The sequence below is a fragment of the Budorcas taxicolor genome, chromosome 4 (assembly GCF_023091745.1).
Source record: "Budorcas taxicolor isolate Tak-1 chromosome 4, Takin1.1, whole genome shotgun sequence".
In the NCBI taxonomy this organism is placed as follows: Eukaryota; Metazoa; Chordata; class Mammalia; order Artiodactyla; family Bovidae; genus Budorcas; species Budorcas taxicolor.
This window is the reverse complement of record NC_068913.1, coordinates 11,274,522-11,301,617: the sequence shown is the minus strand read 5'-3', so window position 1 is coordinate 11,301,617 and position 27,096 is coordinate 11,274,522. Positions and strand designations below refer to the sequence as shown.

Sequence of the window (27,096 nt, the reverse complement as noted above, 5' to 3'; positions counted from 1 at the left end):
GCCTACAATGCGGGAGACCCGGGTTCAATCCCTGGGTCAGGAAGGTCTCCTGGAGAAGGAAATGGTAACCCACTCCAGTACTCTTGCCTGGAAAATCCCATGGACAGTGGAACCTGGTAGGCTACAGGCCATGGGGTCGCAAAGAGTCGGACATGACTGAGCAACTTCACTCTCACTTTAAAAGTCACAGGTCAAGTCTGAATCAAATACTTATCTTCTCCATTAAGCAACATTACTGTTAATATTTTTATAGTGAGAAAAATCACAATTTTTAAAATAAATTTTTATACTCAAGGAAGCGTACTTACAGATTCTCTGACCATAAATGTTCTATCTTTGGAGGACATTTCTTCTGAAATAGTCAGTTCACAGTCCTTTGATTCTAGTATATCGTTGAGATGATCCTTGCTTGATAACAGAACTTCCTTTCCATCTTCTCCTAACTCCTTACTAAGTGGTTTACATTCTTCTCTAAATTTCCTGTCTGTTGCCTCAAAAGTCTGAAAACCAGCCTGACCTTGTGATAATTTCATTTCATTTAAGTAATGCTCTTGCTGATAGAGAGTAGATGCTTCTGATGATGGAGTATCTTCTTTTTCCCCAGATATTCTAGACAGTTCAGTTTGCTGAGCAAATGCTATACTCATTGACACAATGACCTGAAGAAATAAGGAAATCAAAAAGGATTCAGTTCAATAAAGGATTAGATCTGTAAATACTAGCAGGAATTACAAAACCAAGTTTCCTCTTAAAAACTACATAAATTAGTAAAAAAGATGGCCTTGTGCTTTAAACTAAAGGAAATCTTAGCATAAAGTGATAAGAAGATTCTGTTTTAAAATGAATCAAATATCAAAGTGTTTTACTGCCTGCCTTTTTAAAATCAATAATTATAAAAAAATTCTCTTACTATAACAGCAGTAAATGTTTAGCACAGAAATTAAAAAGGAAATAAAAGCCCTTATATTTCTTTCCTCCAAGAAAAATCACTATTAACACTTTAATACATACATTTCCAAATCTTCTTCCTCTTCTTTACATTTAGATATGGATATAAATAGATATAGACAAACATTTTTCTTAGTCATATTCTAATACTATAACCTGTTTTCATAACTATAGTAAATATCTTTTCAAGTCAATAAATACATTTCTATATAATTTTAAATGGGCTTAAAGTTTCATATTATACAGATGTACTATAAATGTACTTAATCAACTATCTATGTTGGACATTCAGACTAATTCATCCTTAAGGCTATTTTAAACGGCACTGTGATGAAATCTTTGTAACCACATCATACACATATTCTTTCCAATTTTCTTGCAGTAAATTCCCAGAAGCATAGCACTAGGTTTGTGTGATTAGTGAAACTGAGCGAGACCCTGTGGGGTTCCCGGGCATGGAAGCCTTTTTTGGTCCCCATTTCCTGTAGGCAAAACTCCAGACTCCATGACCTTCCCTGAGTTCCAAAGGGCAGATTTGAATAGTTGTTAGTCAAGGAAGGAGCAGCCAAGAAACACGCTCAGGCTGGTTAACAGGACCAGAGAAGCTCTTCAAGATAAGGAGACCAACCACCTGAGGAGAGATGAAGGGAATGCAAGCCCAGCTCACACCCTCATCTTATCAGAAACGCCATCCCTGAAACCACTGCTATAAATAGCATCTCCTGCACTGGCAGGCGGAGAAGGCAATGGCACCCCAATCCACTACTCTTGCCTGGAAAATCCCACAGGCAGAGGAGCCTGGTGGGCTGCAGTCCGTGGGGTCACTAAGAGTCGGACACGACTGAGCAACTCCACTTTCACTTTTCACTTTCACGCACTGGAGAAGGAAATGGCAACCCACTCCAGTGTTCTTGCCTGGAGAATCCCAGGGACGGGGGAGCCTGGCGGGCTGCCGTCTAAGGGGTCGCACAGAGTCGCACACGACTGAAGCGACTTAGCAGCAGCAGCAGCACTGGCAGGTGGATTCTTTGCCACTGCGCTACCCGGGACGCCCCATTGCTGTAAAACCCCGCATCAAACCCTCCTAGATTGGGACACACAGCTTTCGAGGGCAGGAGCCTGCTCTGTCTATTGCCTGGCAACGCAAGAAAGCTATCCTTTTCTCTTTTATCCGAAACCCTGTCTCTGAGGTTTGATGTATTACTGGTATGCAAAGAAGAAGAGCTTTTGGCATCATTGGTAAACATGATGATACAATTCAATCTAATCTATTTCACTTTCCACTTCAACTATGATCCTTAATTCCTGCTTATTTTAGTTCCACCCACCATAGGTACCTAGAAATTGTGTTCAGCAGCCTTGGCTCTGAGAAGTCTAAGCCTTTGAGAACCAACTATTGTTGTTCAGGCACTACAGTCCTGTCTGACTCTTTGCAACTCCATGGACTACAGAACGCCAGGCTCCTCTATCCTCCACTATCTCTTGGTGTTTGCTTAAATTCATGTTCACCTGGTTGGTGATGCTACCTAACCATCTCATCCTCTGCCACCCCCTTCTCCTTTTGCTTTCTTTCTCAGCATCAGGGTCTTTTAGAATGAGTCGGCTCCTTGCATCAGGTGGCCAAAGTATTGGAGCTTCAGCATCAGTCCTTCCAATGAATATTCAGGACTGATTCCTTTAGGATTGACTGGTTTGATCTCCATACAGTACAAAGGACTCTCAAGAGTCTCCTCCAACACCAGTTTTCAAAAGCATCAGTTTTTCGGTGCTCAAACAAAAGTCTGACCAGATGTTAAGTCACAAATGAAATTTTTAAAAAATTGGTCATTATAAAGATCACTTCCATTTGTATATATGTTTAGAATATAAATGGATAACAAATAATTAAACGAACCGTGTGTTTTAGAAACTAAAAAACCAACCAACCAACCAAATAAACATAAAAACCAAGCCTAGACTAACTATCTTGTAATTCTCTCCTTTCTATTCACCACCATACCATCTAACCAAATTCCACCTGTGTTTACAATTAACTCTGCCTAGTCAAGATTGCCGGGAGAAATATCAATAACCTCAGATATGCAGATGACACCACCCTTATGGCAGAAAGTGGAGAGGAACTAAAAAGCCTCTTGATGAAAGTGCAACAGGAGAGTGAAAAAGTTGGCTTAAAACTCAACATTCAGAAAACGAAGATCATGGCATCTGGTCCCATCACTTCATGGCAAATAGATGGGGAAACAGTAGAAACAGTGTCAGACTTTATTTTTTGGGCTCCAAGATCACTGCAGATGGTGACTGCAGCCATGAAATTAAAAGACGCTTACTCCTTGGAAGAAAAGTTATGACCAACCTAGATAGTATATTCAAAAGCACAGACATTACTTTGCCGACTAAGATCCGTCTAGTCAAGGCTATGGTTTTGCCTGTGGTCATGTAAGGATGTGAGAGTTGGACTGTGAAGAAGGCTGAGCACCGAAGAACTGATATATTTGAACTGTGGTGTTGGAGAAGACTCTTGAGGGTCCCTTGGACTGCAAGGAGATCCAACCAGTCCATTCTGAAGGAGATCAGCCCTAGGATTTCTTTGGAAGGAATGATGCTGAAGCTGAAATTCCAGTACTTTGGCCACCTCATGCGAAGAGTTGACTCACTGGAAAAGACTCTGATGCTGGGAGGGATTGGGGGCAGGAGGAGAAGGGGACGACCGAGGATGAGATGGCTGGATGGCATCACGGACTCGATGGACGTGAGTCTGAGTGAACTCCAGGAGTTGGTGATGGACAGGGAGGCCTGGCGTGCTGCGATTCATGGGGTCACAAAGAGTCGGATACGACTGAGCGACTGAACTGAACTGAGTCTGTGTCTGTGCAGCTGAACTTAACTGAAGAGAAAAATGAAAAAACAAGCTGACTGGTCTTACTTTAACATCATGACCACTATCCTTGAAATGAGCCCTTGGTAATACTGGGCGATTCTGCCCAATTTCCCTTGTCTTTTCCATTTCTTCTTCCTTCTCTTAGCCCTGTGCTTTCTCCTTAAAGCTCCAACATCATCTCTTCATTTCTCATTCTCAGGTGCTGAGTTCACTTTTTACTGAGAAAAATCAAAGTAATCAGAAAAGAACTTCCACAGTCTCCAAATACTTCATCTGAAAACATACCTGAATCATGAGTCAACTATTCTTACCTTCCTTTCTGTTTCAATGAATTAAACTACCATGCTTCGATCTAATGGCAGCTTTTCAGGGGATCTGCAACTCTTCTCATCTGCTCAAGGACACTGCTCCAGCAACTATTCCCCTCTCTCTTTAAATCAGCTATTTTTTTCCCCTTCTCTCCTCAATCGCTTCTGTCAGCATAGAAACACAATGTGGTATCTTTCATCTTAAACAAAAACAAAACAGCAACAACAATCTACCACTCAATTCCCTACATCACTCTTTAGTTAGTACTGTACTTCTCTCCCTTTAAAAACAATTCAGAATCATTCATTTCTTCATTCTTCTCCTTCAGTTCAGTTCAGTTCAGTTCAGTTCAGTGGCTCAGTCGTGTCCGACTCTTTGCGACCCCATGAATCCCAGCATGCAAGGCCTCCCTGTCCATCACCAACTCCCGGAGTTCACTCAGACTCACGTCCATCGAGTCCGTGATGCCATCCAGCCATCTCATCCTCGGTCGTCCCCTTCTCCTCCTGCCCCCAATCCCTCCCAGCATCAGTCTTTTCCAATGAGTCAACTCTTCGCATGAGGTGGCCAAAGTACTGGAGTTTCAGCTTTAGCATCATTCCTTCCAAAGAAATCCCAGGGCTGATCTTCAGAATGGACTGGTTGGATCTCCTTGCAGTCCAAGGGACCCTCAAGAGTCTTCTCCAACACCACAGTTCAAACGCATCAATTCTTCGGTGCTCAGCCTTCTTCACAGTCCAACTCTCACATCCATACATGATCACAGGAAAAACCATAGCCTTGACTAGACGGACCTTAGTCGGCAAAGTAATGTCTGTGCTTTTGAATATACTATCTAGGTTGGTCATAACTTTTCTCCCAAGGAGTAAGCGTCTTTTAATTTCATGGCTGCAGTCACCATCTGCAGTGATCTTGGAGCCCAAAAAAAAGTCTGACACTGTTTCTACTGTTTCCCCATCTATTTGCCATGAAGTGATGGGACCAGATGCCATGATCTTCGTTTTCTGAATGTTGAGCTTTAAGCCAACTTTTTCACTCTTCTCTTTCACTTTCATCAAGAGGCTTTTTAGCTCCTCTTCACTTTCTGCCATAAGGGTGGTGTCATCTGCATATCTGAGGTTATTGATATTTCTCCCGGCAATCTTGATTCCAGCTTGTGTTTCTTCCAACCCAGCGTTTCTCATGATGTACTCTCTCTCTCAAATCAAATCAGTTTGTCTCTACCATTCCATCAAATGTGTTCTTGTGAAAGTCACTGATGATTGCACACTGTAAAATCCAATGGTTAATTTGCAGTTCCAACCTTTCAAGACTTTATCAGAAACACCTGACAAAGCTGAATACATTCTCAACAATAAACCTTCATCATTGGCTTCTCTGACGCAATCTTCTGTCACTCCCACACATAATGTGCCACTTCTTCATGTCCTTTGTTCCTCCTCACTTCTCTGCTCTCAAACAGTGGCCTCCTCTAGGCTCAGTTTCCAGACCCCTTCTCCGTTTACACTCACTATATTAATATTTTTCAATATTTCTTTCTGAAACAATGGTAAACATACACATACAACAACAAAAATAAAACATTTTATACTGTGACCCAAAGCACACACAAGTTCTTGTGTGTCTGTTATTATATAATTGAATGTTTCCATTAATATCAAAATCCTGTACCAAACCAAATTAAATTTCATGCCTTAAGAAGAAGTTATAACATCACAGTTTGAAAAACACGACTCTAAATACTACCGTATTTCCATGTCGAGTTTTATCTTACTTCCTGAACTCTAGATTTATACATCCAAGCATGTTCTCATCCCTTATATTTACATAATTCATGACTGTTTTTCATTTAATGGATAAAAATTTGAATATTAAGTTACCCACTCCTCTTCAAAAACTACTCCTTTGTATTCGTTTTGAGCCCACATTTAACACCTAAGTAACTCCATTCTTCCAGTTGCTTAGATCAAATTACCTGCAGTACTATCTTCCCTTGAAGGGGAAGTCCTTGCCCCTCTTTCCCTGCATTTCCTCTTCCCGTATCCAGTTACATCTGCTGAGGAAATAAGTCTGTACCAGGGTTTCACAATATTTCTCCAAATGGAACCCGTGAGTACAAAGGTTGCAGGACTGAATCAAACCATCCTCCAACTTGGCAATGCTGGCAGCTGGGCAGGTGGCTTCCAAACTCTCGCCAGTTCTCCGTGGACACCTCTTGGAGACATCCACTGGAAAACGGCTGACCTTCTCTTTGGCATCCTACTTTCCTAAAAGGTGCGCCATCTATTATCTTTACGACTTACTCTCCCACTGTCATCTGGACTCTCCCCTCGTGACAGTTCAAGAGTGACGTCTTCTGTGATTACCCTAAATAAAATAAAAGCACCTCACTCCCCACGGAATCTTCTAGTCTTATTACCTTGGTTCGTTTTTCTCTTCATAGTATCTATTACTCTTGTACATTGTCTATTTGCACCAACTGGATTAAAAGATCAGGGCTTCACAGGTAGCTCATTAGTAAAGAATCCGCCTGCCAGTACAGGACTCGTGGGTTCAATCCCTGGGCTGGGAAGATCCCCCAGAGAAGGAAATGGCAACCCACTCCAGTATTTGTACCTGGGAAAGCCCATGGACAGAGAAGTCTAGCGGGCTAGAGTCCACAGGGACACAAAAGAGTTGGACATGACTTAGTGACTACACAACATCAACAGATAAGGTCAACAAGAGCAACGATTTCATCTATTTTCCTTCTGCTATATGCTGCACTCAGAATACTGCTTGGCAGTGAAATGAAATGTTAATGAATGTCTATTTTTTCAATAGTACATACCCAAATCACAGGTTGAATCTAATGTTATCTATGTCAGCAATCACTACCTCTACTGGTTTCTTCTATATACTCTGTGCTTTTAAAAGAATGTTTCTCAATATTTTTCTAACTTCTTATAGGGTCAGCATAACCCCATCTATCCTGGTGACTAATATAAACAATCTGTCCTATTCTGGGGCTTCACTGGTGGCTCACATAGTACAGAATCTGCCTGCAATGCAGAAGACGTGAGTTTGCTCCCTGGGTCAGGAAGATCCCCTGGAGAAGAGAATTGTTACCCACTCCAGTATTCTTGCCTGGAGAATTCCACGGACAGAGGAGCCTGGCAGGCTACAGTTCATTGGGTCCTAAGTATAGGACACCACTGAGCAACTTTCATTTTTCATAAACTATTCTAGGATCAAGCTGGGCCATCATGTGTTGTCTCTTGGATCACAGTATTGGGTTGGCCAAAGAGTTCATTTGGGTTTTTCTGTAAGATGTTATGGAAAAACTGAAAAAACTTTGTGGCCAATTCAATTCCTTGGCTGCCTCTGGAATGGTCTTCATTGACCTGTGCTCTAGTGATCTGCTATACGCTTGATGAATGATGCCCCACAAAACATATTTATGTCATCACCATTATCACAGTAGTAAGACTACTTTAAAAGATGTCATTTATGAGTCTTTATTATCTTCTAGGTGTCTTATGGTATCCAGTCTCATCACTTCATGGCAAATAGATGGGAAAAAAATAGAAAAAGTGACAAACTTTATTTTCTTGGGCTCCAAAATCACTGCAGATGGTGACTGCAGCCATGAAATTAAAAGACGCTTACTCCTTGGAAGAAAAACTATGACAAACCAAGACAGCATATTAAAAAGCAGAGACATTACTTGCTGACAAAGGTCCATATAGTAGAAGCTATGGTTTTTCCAGTAGTCATGTATGGATGTGAAAGTTGAACCATAAAGAAGGCTGAGCACCAAAGAATTGATGTTTTTGAAGTGTTGGACTTGGAGAAGACTCTTCAGAGTCTGTTGGACTACAAGGATATCAAACCAGTCAACCCTAAAGGAAATCAATCCTAAATAATCATTGGAAGGACCGATGCTGAGCCTGAAGCTCCAATACTTTGGCCACATGATGCAAAGAGCTGACTCGATGGAAAAGACCCTGACGCTGGGAAAGATTGAAGGTAGGAGGAAAAGGGGACATCAAAGGATGAGATGGTTGGATGGCATCACGGACTCAATGGACATGAGTCTGAGCAAGCTCCAGGAGATGGTGAAGGACAGGGAGGCCTGGTGTGCTGCAGTCCATGTGGTGGCAGAGTCAGGCACTACTGAGAAAAATATAACACAAAATAGGTGCCTTGTATGTATTAGCTCACTGAACCTTCACAAGAACTACTATTACTTCTATTATTCTCCTCTTTCATCATGGAGGGAACTGAGACTGACTAGTTAAGTAACTTTCCTAAGCCTGAAAATCTAATCCCATCCCAAACCTCACATTCTTAACTGCTATACTAGGATGCCCCGCTACAGACATCTCACTTGAGAAATTTATGGAAGAGGTAAGTAAAAGAGAAAACTCTGCAACTCTCTAAAAGAACTAGATAGTGAGAACTGTATAAAAGTGATGGTGCTTCACTTTTTTTTTTAAAGGTTTTTTTTGACCATTTTAAAAGTCTTTATTGAATTTGTTACACTGTTGTTTCTGTTTTCTGGTTTTTTGTTTTTTTTTTTTTTTGGCTATAAGGCATGTGAGATACAAGCTCCTTGACCAGGGACTGAACCTGAACCCCCTGCACTGGAAGACTTAACCACTGGACTGCCAGAGGCGTCTTGGTGCCTCACTCTTCACTTTGAACAAAACTATTCAATTCAAATATGGAAGTGAGTAGGCCCACACATTATGGCCCACATATTTCCTTGAGCATTGACCACCTCGTCTAATTTATGTTTAATCTAGTTCTTTATGCATTTCCTGTAAATTCTACCCCTCCTCCTCCACTAAAACGCATATACTCCAGTAGGGCTGTTACACTAGAACAGTTTAAATACTATGAAAAACAAGCAAGACAAACTCAGAATCCAACTATTCCAAAATAAGAACCCAAACAGGAATATGCATTTTAAAAGAGAATTCAGAGACAAAGAAATGGAATCATATGGTATAATAGCTAGTACACGTGGTATTCAGGAGTTTACAAGAATAGTTCTGGGCATAGCAACTAAGAGCATCTATAGTCATAAACAGCACAGTCACTTCTGTTTTTCATTTGTTGGTTACTTTGGACTCAGATCTAGTACCCTAAGTTCAGTGGTTCCCTAAGCAGGAAAAGGTGACACAGTTTCTACCTGCTAGGTCAGTGGTGCCGGAGAAGGCAATGGCACCCCACTCCAGTATTCTTGCCTGGAAAATCCCATGAACGGAGGAGCCTGGTAGGCTGCAGTCCATGGGGTCGCTAAGAGTCGGGCACAACTGAGCGACTTCACTTTCACTTTTCACTTTCATGCATTGGAGAAGGAAATGGCAACCCACTCCAGTGTTTTTGCCTGGAGAATCCCAGGGATGGGGGAATCTGGTGGGCTGCCGTCTACGGGGTCGCACAGAGTCGGACACGACTGAAGTTACTTAGCAGGTCAGTGGTGCAGAAGCAAGCAGGCTGCAAGCCCCCCAAAGAGGCACCTGGAGGAAGCCTCATGGCCCCCTGGACTCCATGCATCCCCCAGGTCAAGCTCAGGAAAGCCACAGTCTACCTATTCAGTTCCCCTTGGGCTCTCAGAGAAAGAACCCCACACTTACAGGAGACCACATCTGATCTCCCTTCCGGGGTCCAGACGCGTTTCTGAGCCAAGCTTTTCCAGAATCCATTACTTTGTGGCAAGCAGGAGATTGATTATCTTCGGTTATACATTCTACCTGCAGGTGAAAATTCTCTCCATCAAAATTCCCACAAAGCCCAAAGCTCTCTTTCCTATGGACTACAGCAGCCTTTTTCCCTCAGGAGAAGGATGAAGGAATGAAGTTGGGTACAGGCTTCCATCAATCCCTAAATAATCCCTATGTTTCAGGAAACAGACTTTCCAGATGGTTCAGTGGTAAAGAATACACCTGGTAATAGAAGAGACACAGAGATGTGAGTTTGATCCTTGGGTCGGGAGACCTCCTAGAGGAGGAAATGGCAACCCACTTCAGTGTTCCTGCCTGGAAAATTCCATGGTCAGAGGAGACTGGCAGGCTACAGTCCACGGGTCGCAAAGAGCTGGACACCACTGAGTGACTGAGCATGCACACACGTACTATTTCTCCGGGAGGAGGTAGGCAAAACTAACGTTTTAATATAAAAGACCAAGCATTTCCTTTCTCATTTCCTATCACACCTTCTACCTTTAAGGAAGGCCAAAATCCTGCCTATGGTGCTACTCACAAGGTAATTTATAATTCTGACAAGTTTCTAACTGCTATTCTACATCAAGAGAAGAATGCTTTTCTCACAGAAAAATTCACAGAACATTCCATTCTAAGTCAACTGCGGATAGTTACAGTATCTGACAACTTAAAGCAGCTACGTGTAAAATTTACAACAAAAACCAGTGCTTTATCATCAATAAAATCTATATTTTTTGAAGCCTGAAAAAGAATAAAGACAACAATATTATCTTTCAAATAAACTATTAACTTACCTTAGCTACTTCTTCTTCTAATCGTTCTTGGTACTGTTTTTCCAGCAACTTAACCATATTTGTTTCCTTTTTCACTCCACATTCACCAGAATACTAAATTAAAAAGCAAATATGACCTATTTATTTATAATAATTATACAACACTTATTTTTAAACTTTTCTCAAAAGATTTCTATTCTTTAGAAAGTTTCTTAAAAGCTTTAATAAGTAAATAAATTGCTGCTCAATTAAAAGCAACAGTCCTAGGGAACAATTCTACTAAATTAATTGTACTTACTATTGTGAAGTTTAAAATGCAAACTGAGAACCATGCTTACAATTACTAATGTACAGTTATAGAGTGGGGGAAGAAAAGATACTACTTAAGAACTAAAAATTTATTGAATGAAGCCCAGGGTTTTACAGTTATGTTTGGGAAAAGTGGCCACATGGGAATATACACAGTGTTGAGGAGAGGCAAAAGGTGGTTTGGCTAGATGAGATATTTTGGAAAAGATGAGGGGCTTTTCTATACTGTGTGGCCCATGCTGAAAAAAGCCTAATCCAATGTCCTAGCCCTAGCGTATTGAATTTTGGGAATTCCTAAAGAATACTCTACAGATATTCTAGTTCAACTTCTCATGGTAGGAAGAAAAGCTGTTTCTCTTTTTTGAAACTAGTTTGTTGTAAAGTTCAGGGCACTGAAATTAACTCGCTATATATAGCCCATGTTATATAAAACAAGACAAATTTTAAACTAGAATATATTTAGGGGGAAATAAAACCTCTTAAAATTTTAACTTTTTTGTGTTTTTCCTATGCTATGAAAGTACATCAGGCTTCCAAAGTGGCACTAATGGTAAAAAACCCGTCTGCCAATGCAGGAGACTCGGGTTCAATCCCTGGGCTGGGAAGATTCCCTGGAGGACCCAATGGAAACCCATTACAGTATATCAAATTTCTTCACTTATATATTCTTCTGGATCTTTACTCTCATTTTTACATTACTTAATTCTCAGCAACTATTTATTGAATAATTATTAAATCACAGACATAAAAATGACAGTAACAAAAATACAACTAGTGTACATAACAGTTTAAAAATACCTCTGTAGTGCCATCAATGTTCTGTTCTAGACAACTTGCTGGGTATGTTGCTTTCTGTACATCAGACTCAGTAATTACCACTGAATCAACGAAGAAGCTAAATATAAACAAAAGAGGATGAAAGGATTAGTGTTGTGTGTGAATTTTACTGCTAGTAAATTTATAGCATGCATAAAATGTGTGGTGGGGCAGCAGGGCATTGTAACATAACTCATTATTTTTCACTAATTTTTTTCACTTAAAAGTAAAGCAGCAGAATTACATGAATACTGAACAGATTATCCCTGAATTTTATGCCATTTTATAAAGTCTACAACAAATGTATGACATGGAGCTGTTCATAAGTATAGATATTTTTAAAAAGTTACCTATGCTATTATCGAGGAAGCAAGTTTATAAAATCTAATTTTTATTAAAACTTTACACACACATGCAGAGTGAAAAAAGTCTGGAAGAATACATATCAAGAGTAACAGTGATTGCCTCCAGTGGAATAGGGGCGTAGTGACAGTGAGAAGCAGTCTCAGTTTTATTCATAACTACTTCTGAAATGTTTTGTTTTTCATGTATTCATGTATCTTTTGTATTCACGTCTTTATTCTGTATTGTACTGGGTCACTTCCAAATGTTCACTACTACAAATAGTGCTACAATAGAGATCTCATAAATGTATCTCTGCATACATCTATAGATGTTTCTACATGATAAAATCTTATAATTTTAATTTTTAAAATTTTAACATGCCGCCATATTTGAAAAAGTTACATTAATTCCATAATCATACCATTTAAGTATTTTCTCAAAACTTCAACAACAGAGAGTCTCAAGGACCTTAAAACTTTCTTAGAAGATGTATGTCTTTATTTTTGAGATTATACATTCTTTCAAATAGGCATGTACAAAGAAGTAGCATTCTTTGTGCTACTGGCCATAAAAATTTCTTCTGTTGTGAACTCCCTATACATCTTCTATATTCATGTTAAATTATCTTAAAAACTCATTTTTCTTGTCTTTATTCTCTGCCCTTTCCGGGTTTGTTTATCTTTTTTATCATTTCATCTGTATCTTCATAGCTTCATGCAAACACTGTTCTGATCCTTTGCTTCATGTCTCATTTTCACAGCCCATGAAAGATCCCCCTGATTATTTATTTATCCAGCATTAGAGACTCAAACTAAAAAAAAAAAAAAAAGTGCTGCCGAGTTCACAATGACTCAACTCTGTAGCTTTATAGCCTTTGAAAATGTTTATCCCAAATTCAAAAAAATAGACTAGCTAAAATCAAATTCACTGTTTCCATCTTATAATTAAGGTCCTAACCTTCCACCTGCATGATTTCTTTACTCATATTAACACATCATAAGCCTTCATATTCTCTAGCTCAAACAATACAGGTCATCTTTCCTCTGTTTTGCTCCAAAGATTCCTTCCATCCCAACATCTCACAGTCATCCCTTTATTTCCATTTCCCCTGGAGCCACTGCAAAAAGCATCATTACAAAAAAGTGCAGCGATGGGCACTGAAAAATGCCACACACTCATGGCTTTGTATTCCAGCACTTTGGCTGTCTCATCACATTATATTCCCTAATCACTAAAGAAATTATTGTTCTATGAATAAATATCATTTCAATGATTGGCCTGAAGTCCCTTGAAGTAAGCGAAGTGAGGTGTCAGTTGCTCAGTTGTGTGTGACTCTTTCTGACCCCAGGAACTATATCGTTCATGGAATTCTCCTGGTCAGAATACTGGAGAGGGTAGCCGTTCCCTTCTCCAGGGGATCTTCCCAGCCCAGGGACTGAACCCAGGTCTTCCACCCTGCAGGCGGATTCTTTACGAGCTGAGCCATGAGGGAAGCCCAAGAATGCTGGAGTGGGCAGCCTATCCCTCTCCAGGAGATCTTCCTGACCCAGGAGTCAAACTGGGGTCTCTGTACTGCAGGCAGATTCTGTACCATCTGAGCTACCAAGGAAGCCCCTTGAGGTAAAGGGTGACTTTACAAACATCTAAAGTTTTCTCCACAACATTTAGCCAAGTCTCTTTCCAGTCACAGGACTAGAAAAGGAAGCTTTCATTCCAATCCCAAAGAAAGGCAATGCCAAAGAATGCTCAAATTACTGCACAACTGCACTCATCTCACACGCTAGCAAAGTTAATGCTCAAAATTCTCCAAGCCAGGCTTCAACAGTACATGAACCGAGAACTTCCAGATGTTCAAGCTGGATTTAGAAAAGGCAGAGGAACCACAGATCCAACTGACAACATCCACTGGATCATAGATAGAGCAAGAGTTTCAGAAAAATATCTACTTCTGCTTTACTGATTACGCCAAAGACTTTGACTCTGTAGATCACAACAAATGGTGGAAAATTCTTCAAGAGATGGGAATACCGGACCACCTTACCTGACTCCTGAGAAACCTGCATGCAGGTCAAGAAGCAACAGTTAAAACTGGACATGGAACAACGGACTGGTTCCAAATAGGGAAAGGAGTATGTCAAGGCTGTATATTGTCACTCTGCTTATTTAACTTACAAGCAGAGTACATCCTGTGAAATGTTGGGCTGGATGAAGCACAAGTTGGAATCAAGATTGCCGGGAGAAATATCAATAACCTCAGATGACACCATCCTTATGGCAGAAAGTGAAGAGGAACTAAAGAGCCTCTTGATGAAGGTGAAAGAAGAGAGTGAAAAACTTGGCTTAAAACTCAACATTCAGAAAACTAAGATAACGGCATCCAGTCCCATCACTTCCTGGAAAATAAATGGGGAAACTATGGAAACAGTGAGAGATTTTACATTTTGGGGCTCCAAAATCACTGCAGTCATGAAATTAAAAGACACTTGCTCCTTGGAAGAAAAGCTGTGACCAACCCAGACAGCATATTAAAAGGCAGAGACATTACTCTGCCAACAAAGGTACGTCTAGTCAAAGCTATGGATTTTCCAGTAGTCATGTATGAATGTGAGAGCCGGACTGTAAAGAAAGCTGAGCACCAAAGAATTGATGCTTTTGAATTGTGGTGTTGGAGAAGACTCTTGAGAGTCCTTTGGACTGCAAGGAGATCAAACCAGTCAGACTAAAGGAAATCAGTCCTGAATATTCACTGGAAGGACTGATGCTGAAGCTGAAGCTCCAATACTTTGGCCATCTGATGGGAAGAACTGACTCCCTGAAAAAGATCCTAATGCTGGGAAAGATTGAAGGCAGGAGGAGAAGGGGATGACAGAGGATGAGATGACGGGATGACATCACCAACATGAGTTTGAGCAAGCTCTGGTAGTTTGTGACGGACAGGGAAGCCTGGTGTCCTGCAGTCCATGGGGTCACAAAGAGTCGAACACGACTGAGCAACTGACTGACTTTCCAGTCATGGTTTCTTTTAACCCTCATGGTCTTAAGGTAGTTTTTATCCTCAATATTACTTAGACATGGGTTTCAAAGAGGTGGCTCAGTGGTAAAGAATCCACCTGCCAATGCAGAAGACGTGAGTTCAGTCCTTGAGTTGGGAAGATCCCCTGCAGAAGGAAATGGCAACCATTCCAATATTCTTGTTGGAGAATCCCACGGACAGAAGAGCCTGGTGGTCTGCAGTCCATGGGGTCACAAAAGGTTGGACACGACTGAGCACAGCACATATTACTTAGAGTTGTTTAAGTATCTGCCTAAGATGAAATGGCGGCTCAAGGGTCCAACTGGGAGTCAAATACAGGTTTGTCTGATTCTAAAGCCCATGGCTGTTTCAACTCCATACTATTGCCCCAAGAGGCTTCGAGGATAACATTACTAAATATTTGTTAAATGAATGACAATTATTTTTCATAAACTATTTCAAGTCTATATTAGAAGAACAGTATACTCTTTATTCAAAAAGTGCTATAGCTGTTTCCAAATATGTAGTGGTATTTCACAAGAAATAACTTTAATTACATGTTCATAGGAGAAGGCAATGGCAACCCACTCCAGTACTCTTGCCTGGAGAACCCCATGGATGGAGGAGCCTGGTAGGCTGCAGTCCATGGGGTCACTAAGAGTCGGACATGACTGAGCGACTTCACTTTCACTTTTCACTTTCATGCACTGGAGAAGGAAATGGCAACCCACTCCAGTGTTCTTGCCTGGAGAATCCCAGGGACAGGTGGGCTGCTGTCTATGGGGTCGCACAGAGTCGGACACGACTGACGCGACTTAGCAGCAGCCGCTGCAGGAGAGAATATGGCAGTCAATATGGCAGTCACTGGTGGGGTCTGAGAGAAAACTAATGGTTTTGGTTGAAAGGTACTGTTAACACATTTCGATTGTGCATTTCAGAAACTCTGAAAAGCACAATAAGCTCACAAAATCCCAAGTGTAGGAACAGCGAAGTATATCTACTCTTCCAGAGCTCTTCCTTTTCTTCATGCTTCAGAGAGAAAACATCACTAATTAAAGGAAGGCTACTTGAAATACGTTAAATTGTTATGAGTTCTTGTTATTTACCTATTTTCTTTCATATCAAAAAATCTAAAGTAACAGTTTCCAAATGTCAATCTATGGACTGCCTGCCTTAGAACTATCTTGTTATAAATACAAATGACCAGAATCTATGTCAAAGCTATTGAATTTACTCATGCTTCAAATGTGAAATCCAGTAATCTGCAATCTTACGTAGTCAAAAAATAGTTTAAATTTCAAAAACTTCCAATGTTTTCGATGCATCATAAAGTTTGGGAACCAATGACCTCAAATAAAACGGAAGCTTTGTAAGGCTGTGCCAATGTGGGATAAATAATTCCAAAGCCTATATACAGACACTGAATGAAAGCAGCAGAAGCAGAGTGCTTCCAAAGAAGTGAGGAAACTCAGTGGTTTGTCTTCAACACACACACACAACAAAACACAAAAACTCTGTCTTCAGGTTTCAGTAACAAGTACTTATGGAGACATAAGTGCTAGAGCAGCAGAGCCAGTCAGTTAGGTTAAAACTCTGAGGACTTTATAGTGAAGTCGCTCAGTCGTGTCCGACTCTTTGTGACCCCGTGGACTGTAGCTTACCAAGCTCCTCTGTCCGTGGGATTCTCCAGGCAAGAATACTGAAGTGGGTTGCCATTTCCTTCTCCAAGGGATCTTTCCGACCCAGGGATTGAACCCAGTCTCCTGCATTGCGGGCAGACACTTTAACGTCTGAGCCGCCAGGGAAGCCCGAGGACTTTATAGAGCTAGTTAAATACTACAACACGTTTCCCAACTAAATTGTAAGTTGTTCAATCATTTTAACAAATATTTACTGAGCACCAACTATTCATAGGGAATTATTATAGGATTTGGGATATAGGAAATTACATAGACAAAAATTCCCTTAACAAAGTTTGAAGTCCAACACAGGGGACAGAAAATATAAACAAATATATAAACATTCCCTCCTATCTATCTATCTATATATATAGACACACATATACATATAAATACATATATATACACTTATCTTTATAGTTACATATATATAAAACACACTTCCCAGGTGGCTCAGTGGTAAAGCATCTGCCTGCCAAGCAAGGGATGTGGGTTTGATCCCTGGGTTGGTAAGATCCCCTGGAGGAGGAAATGGCAACCCATTCCAGTATTCCTGCCTGGGAAGTCCCACGGACAGAGGAGCCTGGCGGGCTACAGTCCATGGGTTGGACACAACTTAGTGACTGAACAACAACAAAATATATGTAACATACATTAACACTGGAGAAGGAAGTGGCAACCCACTCCAGTATTCTTGCCTGGAGAATCCCAGGGACAGGGGAGCCTGGTGGGCTGCAGTATAGAAAAATGAAGCAGGAAACTGATGTGTAGAGTTCTAAGGGGTGATTTTAGTTTGAATCAGGTGAACAGGACAGGCCCCATGAGAACATGGCACCTGAGCAAACACTCGAAGAGCTGAGTGTGTTGAGCATGCAAATAACCTAGAGAAAGATCAACCCAGGCAGAAGGGACAGCAATGAGAAGAGAGATTCACAAGCAGGAGCATCCTGACAGCTTGAGGATCTCGAGGAGACTACGAGGAGACGATGTGGCATTACAGTAGTAAGGCACAAGCAAGGCAGCAGGGCACAGATTCAGAGACAGGTCCCAGTAAGTAAGGATCTGGTAAAGGACAGGAGAGCACTGGAGTAACATGACTTGTCTTAAATTTTAAAAGCAAAGCTTTGGAACTGTAGAGAACAGACTCTAGGGAAGAGTTAGGATAAAGGCAGTAATGCAAGTGAGACAAGATGATGGCAGGGACTAGGGGCCTGGTGAGAAGCGGCACAGTTTAGGTTTGTCTTGGAAATAGAGGTGACAGGGTTTCTTGACAGACTGGAAGAGTGGTTTGGAAGGGGAGTCACCACAGAGGGAGTCAGATGGCTGCCGAAGGCGCAGATTTTGAGGGGAGAGTCAGAGTGGGTATTCCGGATGTGGTGAGTCCAAGGATGAGACGACCAGGCGGAGAAAGTCTAGCTATCACTGGAGTGATCACACCTTGTATCCTTTGTGTATCGCCCATATCAAAGTAGCCAAAACTAAGCACACAATAAAAAACAAACATGTGCACACCGCCTGGTGTAACTCAGCATATTCATAACAAAGAGCCTCTTGATAAAATAAAGCTGTAATTAATATTCCTATTATAAAATATATCTTGTTTACACTCACCTTTACTTCACACATTTCAGAGACGAAGAATTACCTCCTGTTCGTATTTCTTGACAATGCTACAGCTTGTCTCTTTCAAGCAAAGTTGCATAAGTTACATTTTTTTCTTAAAACGACCATATTATGACTGCTACTAAACTACAAATACTACTGAATGAACTTAAAGGTTGATGGATACCTTGGCTGAACTGTGGACTCATTAACAGCTTGAAGCCTTTCCTGCAAAGAATGAATCTCTGCCTCATAATTTTCTTCAGTTTCTTTCAATAGCTGCTGCAAAGAGGATACGCGGCTTTCTAATTCTTGAACCTGTCCTTCAAGTTGTTTCATTTTTTCAGTATCTTGCAGCGTAGATAACTTGCTTTTATGACTAACATCTAAGTTACATGAATAGAAGAAAATACACATTTCAATAAAGATTTCTCAATGAAATACCAAAACCACTTTTTTGAAGTAGGGGAATATACATTCTTTGAAAGATAATGTTTTTTAATAGTATAACTCGGGTATCAATTTAAACTCATATAGACATGATAAGAAAACATGAATCGTGTGAATCAAGATCATTTTTCTATCTTCATGGCAGCAATACCACTACATCTACCAATTTTATGTCTTTTTACTGAAGTCAAATTACTGAACATTTGATACAAAAAACCACATTACGGTATATAATCCAAATTTACCAATGTCTTGCAAACTGGTCATCTGAGGATGAGTCGATAAAAAGTCTGTCTGCTTTTTTGGCAGGTTCACTTCTGCAAATTCAAGTTTCATATCACATGCCTGCTGTCTCTTAATCTATGAAAAATAACAGAAGAAAAACAGTGACATAGATATATGACTCAGGATTGTGGAAACTATACAAAGCAACTTTATCTTTAAAAAGGTATTTTTTTCTTCCCCAAATCACCCATAACTGTACCATTCTGATACAGATATTTTCCCTTCCACATTATTCCACACTCTGACACAGTGACTCATATCACATTCCCTTCACAGGGACTGAAATTATATTACTAAATATAATGTTCCTTCCTATCTAGAAGGAATGTGATCTAACTATAAAAACAGGAGCCACACAGAATTTTGGTACAACGTTCATAAAAATATTTAAAACATGACTTAATCTTTGAAATTTCAATTCATACAGAGTAAATTGTATATTATGAATACTTGATAACATATCTGCTATTAATATCCGAATGTAACCTACATACAATCAGGCAGCTGACAAATGTGTGCCACTCTTTATACAAAAGGAAGGAAACAGCAAGAGCAGGTAAACCTCAGCTTCCTCCCTGAACCACTAACCTAGGCAGCAACCTGTCAGACGTGCATGCGTATTACTTCAGTCGTTCCTCAGCCATTTAAGTCTCAGTCTACCAGGTGGCAAGCACCGTGACAAGGGAGAGTAAGAACATAGGATCAGTGGGAAAAACGCACACACATACACACGGCACATCTGCCCTCACAGAATCTATCAACTAATTGGGGAAGTAAAATCAAATAATTAACAATGCATTCAACTATAACATGTGACTAAAGGGTGATAACACAAGAGACTGGTAGGGGTCTGATAGAGGAAGTGAAATTTGGTTTGGGCCCCCATCGTTTTGGTCAATGATTAGGAAAGGTTCCAAGGAAGAACGAGTAGGCGCCTTCGTGAAAGGGTGGCCCGCTATCAGTGGTGAAGACAGCGGTCCTGAGGGACAGGGGACACTGTGTACGCTAGGGGAAGAAGGCAGACATAGACGAAAGAGCGCCTTAGAAGCAAGGTCAGAGTGCGGATCTGCTATACCAGGTGAACAAAGAATTCTGCAGACGGAGGCGAGCACCGGGATTAAACGCACTTCCCAAGAAGGCCATTTCAGTCGGTACTACTTTCCTCAAATCTCTACCTGACTCCTAACCCCATGTACATTTCCACCAAGAATCTGCCTCCAACTTTCCAGAGAAAATAAAGCCCATCAGGTAAATACTTCAGTCTTCAGCTCTACCTTTCAACACTGTCAATTCATTCAGCAAACGCACAGTAAACCTTTACCATGTGCTACACAAAGCACTGTGCTAAGAGGAAATGAAAATCAAGAGAAGACTTCCTGACTTTGAAGGATGTAGTGGGGTTTAGCCTGGTGGACATATCACATGTCGTCACACCTGCATACACCATAATTAGTGGATCAAGTAGAGATTCTTGGTGACTGTAAGTGGGAGGGCAAAACCCACAATGAAGGCTTTAAAAGCCACAGAACTAAAGTTACATAAATTAAGGGAAGAAAATATTCTAAGAGAAGAGCTAATACTACAAAATAAAAAATAAAAGTAGAATTAAGAAATTGGGCTTCTCTTGTAGCTCAGTCGGTAAAGAATCTGCCTGCAGTGCAGGAAACCTGGGTTTGACCTCTGGGTCGGGAAGATCCCCTGGAGAAGGAAATGGCAACCCACTCCAGTATTCTTGCCTGGAGAATCCCAGGGAAGAGGGGCCTGAGGGGCTGCTGTCCATGGGGTCGCAAAGAATGGGGCATGACTGAGCAACCAACACTTACTTACTTAGCTGAAGGTACACTGAGTATTTGTTCATACCTAAGGTGGTAACGTAGAGATCTGACTTTCATTCCTGGCTACAGAAGTGTTCTTTTGGGTACCAAACAGTTTTTCTTGTATTTTTTTTTCCCCTAATTGCTTCCTAATTAGAAAAAAAATTTTTTTTTAATTTTTAATCTTTCCCAATATTTAAAAAGGCAGAAAGACTTCATATAAGATTCAATCCTAAAATCGATGAACTGAAAGAACAAACACTAGGCCCCATTCCTACATGTGACAGCATGTGAAGCCGAGCAGCCTCTGTCCCCTTTAAATGAAGTATGTTTTCTCCAGGTTTCACTTTCCCAGCTTTCACTTGGCCTTCTTCATTTATTTTATGAGCTGAGCCCACGTAGGCATTTACGTTTATGATCTCTGACATACACCTCTCCTCTTTCCCCAGGACTCAATTAAAATGACAATGAATCTGTAAAAGATAAATCCATAATAAACCAAAAACTGAAAGAGACCAGTAGATTTCAACAGAAAAGGGTGCAGGAACGGCGATTAACCAAGAAGGAAGGGGGAAACAGCAGCCTAAAGCACACCTGAAGGGAGCCGCAGGTATAGGAGACAGTTAACTTGCCTAGCAGAACCCTAGAAAGACCCCAGGCTCAGAGAGATCAATGACAGGCAGAGATCAGAAAACGAATATATCAACCCTTAACTAATCACAGCACAGCCTTTTCTGCTGACCCAGCCAGGCAGACGTCTGGTGGCAGGTAAAAGTTTTTCTAAAGAGAAACTGAAAGAAGTGTCTGGGGAGAACTAAGGAGCCGAGTGTGGGTGTCTGTTCCAGAGCAGGCTCCCACACTCCAGCACCAGGGAAGGGACACCTGTGACTCATCAAAAGAAACCGTTTCCCACTCACTGTCTTCAGAGCAAAGAGGCAAAATGACAAACATCACTGTAGTTACTTGTTTACTGCCAGTCCTCCTACACTGTTTAATAGTCTCCACTATGTACTGTCATCAGGAAAAGCAACACATTTTTAAAAGAAAGAAAGAAAACAGCGAAGGAAGGTAAGAAAGCAGAAAGGACATTTGATGATTAAGAATTCACTGGTAACTTCTGCTGAAGAAAGTTCAGCGAAGCATGAGCTGGGAGCTTGTTTACAGGTGGGCAGAAGAGATAGCAAGAGGTGGGAAACTGCAGTCTCTTCTTTCCTTCAAATAATATGGCAGTGAAGGAAAGAGAACCACAAAGAAGGTACCGGATTCAGGGAAAATTGGTTATGTTCTGAACAGTGGCGGCAAGAGCAATATGGAAGGCAAATGAAGGACAGAAACAGACAAACAAAGCACCTGAAAATAAATACAGAAGGGACAGAAGAAACAGGCTACCAATCTTAGAGGAGGTAGAAGGGGATGTTAACAAAAGCACAGAAAATAAGTTAACCTTGGTTGTGAAAAGGGACAACTTCTTCTGAGACAGAGAAAAACAAATTAGGGTATTTTCACGTTTAAAGAAATGCATATTGGTCCACAGGTAGCAAGGTGAGATAGCTTATAATTGTTAAGTTTAATACCAAAAAATGGGAAATAAGGCTATCTGTGAAGGAAAAAAAGGGGAGCAGAAATGGAAAGAATGACTTTATAACTAGGGAAGTTGTAAAGTTAGGTAACATCTACTGAGGAGACTATGAGAGAATGAATGACCACATAAAAGAACTGTCAGCAACAGTCAGAGACCAAGACTGCAGCGTCACCGAGCCATATCACCATCTCATTTTTTACCAGCCCTCAGAAACCCAAGCATGAGTGGAGAAAAAGGGCCTCGAGAGGTAGGATAAGGGCAGCAGAAAAACAAGAAGTCTACACTACAAAGGGTACTGGTATGAAAGTTGTACGATGACTCTGAATAGGGCTAAATATTCTAGCTACGAATGGAAGCAATGGTAGAGAAAGGTAGAATTAAAGAAGGGCTTTTAGCCTATCTGCCTGTCCTCCTCAAAGCTATCTGAAAAATACTGAAATAGGTTTACATCTTTTATAAAAGACTGAATAAGGTTGTGCTTTAATGGCACAGAAAGAGGAAGAAAGAGGGGGGAAAGGAGAAACAGGGGAAAAGGAGGAGGGGAAGAGAAACAGGAAACAGAAAGAGAATTTTAGCCAGACTATCAGCAATATAACTTTCAATCAGTTACATCCTTCAACTCTGCCCAAATATTTTAACACAATGACGTGAAAAAGTACCCAAATAAGCAAACAGAGATTTTTCTGGTACTTTTTTCATACAACATGAGGATTACAATACTTAATCTTTGCTAATGTATGTCATTTTTCTGAAATAGCTAATAAATTATATGACGCCTCTATACTCTCTTACATAGCTTTTTATAAACACATTTCTAAATATATATAACATGATGTAAAACTAATTAGCTATGTTCTAAACAGCTAATTATTATTATTGTTTAAAAGAGACTCACTGCTTTAAAAAATGTTATTATGTCAAATTAAATGCAACTGTTTAACAAAGTTTACAATTTGACATTTTATAAATATTTTAACTGTATCTTGATTTTAAAAGCTCCCTAAAGGGGTAAAGACTCCCTCAGCTCACTGACACTATAAACATATGTCACTTTCCCCTAATTTTCTTTTCATGTTCACTCATTTTAGAAATTTTCGGTTGATAAAGTAACTCACAAAACAGCAGGTAATACAAGAAATGCAAACATTATTACACATTTTCCATACTTTACTTAATCGTGACTGAAGTACCACGAGTCTGCTGTATGCTTCTGCTGCTTTGCTGAGAAGAGTTTGCATATTTTCTTGAAAATCTAAATGATAAAAAATTATAATAAATTCACTTACAGTAAAAGTCTGCTTCTTTCAATAAGCATTATTCATCTATTCATAACTTTAAAAAAATTGCCTGCTGGAAGTAAAATTCATGTATTTAGTAACAAAAATCTCATTAATGTGGAACACATGCTACAAAGATTAACAATTTTATATCAAAATATTGTAACTTCTATTGGCATTCATTAACTTGTACACATTGGTTCATTATTCATACCAACTGTTGTTCATTATTCATACCCTTTGAACAAGAGTAGGAAACATTTGTGAAGGGATCAGTTCAGTTCAGTCGCCCAGTCATGTCCGACTCTTTGCAACCCCATGGACTGCAGCACGCCAGGCTTCCCTGCCTATCACCAACTCCTAGAGCTTGCTCAAACTCATATCCATTGAGTTGGTGATGCCACCCAACCATCTCATCCTCTGTCGTCCCATTATCCTCCTGCCTTCAATCTTTCTCAGCATCAGGGTCTTTTCCCATAAGTGAGTTCCTCCCATCAGGTGGCCAAAGTATTGAAGCTTCAGCTTCAGCAATGAATATTCAGGACTGACTTCCTTTAGGATTGATTGGTTGGATCTCCTTGCAGTCCAAGGGACTCTCAAGAGTCTTCAACACCACAGGTTCAAAAGCATCAATTCTTCAGTGCTCAGCTTTCTTTATGGTTCAACTCTCACATCTGTACATGACTCCTAGAAAAACTGTAACTCTGATTAGATGGACCTTTGTCAACAAAGTAATATCTCTGCTTTATGCAGTCTAGGTTGGTCATAGCTTTTCTTCGAAGGAGCAAGCATCTTTTAATATCACAGCTGCAATCACCATCTGCAATGATTCTGGAGCCTAAGAAAAGAAAGTCTGTCACTGTTTCCATTGTTTCCCCATCTATTTGCCACTAAGTGATGGGACCAGATGCCATGATCTTCGTTTTTTGAGTGCTGAGTTTTAAGTCAGCTTTTTCACTCTCCTCTTTCACTTTGATCAAGAGGCACTTTAGATCCTTTTTGTTTCCTGCCATAAGGATGGTGTTATCTGTATATCTGAGGTTACTGATATTTCTCCTGGCAATCTTGATTCCAGCTTGTGCTTCATCCAGCCTAGTGTTTCTCATGATGTACTGTGTCTGCATATAAGTTAAATTAGCAGGGTGACAATATACAGCCTTGACATATTTCTTTTCCAATTTGGAAGCAGTCTGTGGTTCCATGCCCAGTTCTAAATGCTGCTTCTTTACCTGCACACAGATTTCTCAGGAGGCAGGTCAGGTGGTCTGGTATTCCCATCTCTTTCAGAATTTTCTACAGTTTGTTGTATTCCACACAGTCAACAGATTTGGTGTAGTCAATGAAGCAGAAATTTTTCTGGAACTCTCTTGCTTTTTCTGTGATCTAACGGATGTTGGCAATTTGATCTCTGGTTCCTCTGCCTTTTCTAAATCCAGCTTGAACATCTGGAGTTCTCACTTCACATAGTGTTGAAGCCTGGCTTGGAGAATTTTGAGCATTACTTTGCTAGCATATGAGATGAGTGCAATTGTGCAGTAGTTTGAACATTCTTTGGCATTGCCTTTCTTTGGGGTTGGAATAAAAACTGACCTTTTCCAGTCCTGTAGGCAATGCTGAGTTTTCCAAATTTGCTGACATACTGAGTGTAGCAATTTAACAGCATCATCTTTTAGGATTTGAAATAGCTCAACCAAAATTCCATCACCTCCACTAGCTTTGTTCGTAGTGATGCTTCCTAAGGCCCACTTGACTTGGCATTCCAGGATGTCTGCTGTAGGTGAGTGATCACACCATCATGATTATCTGGGTCATTAGATCTTTTTTGTATAGTTCTTCTGCATATTCTTGCCACCTCTTCTTAATATTTTCTGCTTCTGTTAGGTCCATACCGTTTCAATACCAGTTACTGAGACTGCAAGTTGTAAAAATGAACTAATGTAGGATTTCTATTAATAAAGATAACTGAATGTCTTATTCTTTTTATAAAAATAAACCCCTGACATAAACTTATTCAACAAATACAATGACTTTTAAAGGTTTGGATCTATGGTATAAAATTAAGAATTATAGCGAGGAAAAGATGGAAATAGAGGAACAGAGGATAAAGAGGCAAGAAAATTTGTAGACAGCTTTGGTTTTCTTTTTATCATAATTACTGCATTGTAAAACTAAAAATGTACATTAAAGGTAAGATTTCATGAAGCTGAAAAAATATGCTGAGATAAACTCAAATCAGCTAAGTGATTAAATCAAGAATTAATGGAAATAGTTTATTATCAATTCATTTAAGAAAATTAAATACTCTGTTCAACAATGCAGTAAAGCCTTTATTACCTTGGACTTCACATCTATAATCCTGCAATCCCAGTTCTTGATTTTCAGAAGTGTGAACACTGGAAGTCTCTTTCTCTTCTCCATTTACTTCACATTTTAAGGCAGGAGTATAATGTTCACCATGGACACTGCAAAAAGTCTGTCGACAATAAAATTAGGTATTTTATGAAATAAAAGTTTTGATTTCTGCCTCTAGAGATTATTAAACATTATTTCCTATGTGCAAAACACAGTCAAAATGTCACAGGAAAAATCAGTAAGAAAACACTTCCATGTATCAAATCAATCTGCAAAAGAATAAACAAATCTAAATCTTTCTCTCTCCACATGCAAGACCTGAATTCTTCTCACATCAGGAAAATATGACATCCTTATTATAATATATATCAAATATATATGTCTAAACGGTAATATTTTTATTTCTTCCTAATAATGAATATATCCTGTACTTCACCACTTTCTAGTATGAATTCTATAGAGATATTCCCTCTGTAGTGTCAACTACCCATGAAAAAAGGTGAAAAGATGAGGGCAAAAGTTCAAAAATGGTGACTAGAAAGCAGTGTATAAATTCTACAGCAATTATAACATATAAAACAGGAGACCACATTCACAAACTTTAACTCAAGAGAATGCTATTCATGGTTTATACACAGAAGAAAATAAAAAGTATCTGACATATTATTCTAGTTTTTCTCTTGAGCAATGGACAAGTCTATCATTCCTTATAAACAACATATACCACATAATCATCTGACAAGCCTAAAGAAGTTTCTAAGTAAGTCTCACCTTTGCACCTCATGCAATTGGAAATAACAATCAACAACTTCTAGACCTAACCAATTTGTTTACTGTTGCTATTTCTTGAGATTTGCCTAAAAGTGAAACTATACTATTAATTGACTCTATTAAATTTCCAACATAGTTTCTAAGGTATAATTTTATCAAAAATTAACTCAGGTTGGTAGAAA

The 27,096-nt window shown here is 39.9% G+C and overlaps 1 protein-coding gene across 1 annotated transcript in view; it reads right to left on the bottom strand.

The window, feature by feature from the left end:
• AKAP9 (A-kinase anchoring protein 9) overlaps nucleotides 1-27,096 on the bottom strand; it is a 153,202-nt gene that overhangs the window by 77,711 nt on the left and 48,395 nt on the right. The window contains exons 11-17 of the mRNA XM_052639055.1: nucleotides 26,126-26,264; nucleotides 23,681-23,766; nucleotides 19,079-19,193; nucleotides 18,571-18,769; nucleotides 11,727-11,823; nucleotides 10,641-10,733; nucleotides 309-659 (exon numbers count right to left, since the gene is read on the bottom strand). Of these exons, the coding sequence (XP_052495015.1) occupies nucleotides 309-659; nucleotides 10,641-10,733; nucleotides 11,727-11,823; nucleotides 18,571-18,769; nucleotides 19,079-19,193; nucleotides 23,681-23,766; nucleotides 26,126-26,264 (1,080 nt within the window). The remainder of the gene's footprint in view (nucleotides 1-308; nucleotides 660-10,640; nucleotides 10,734-11,726; nucleotides 11,824-18,570; nucleotides 18,770-19,078; nucleotides 19,194-23,680; nucleotides 23,767-26,125; nucleotides 26,265-27,096) is intronic.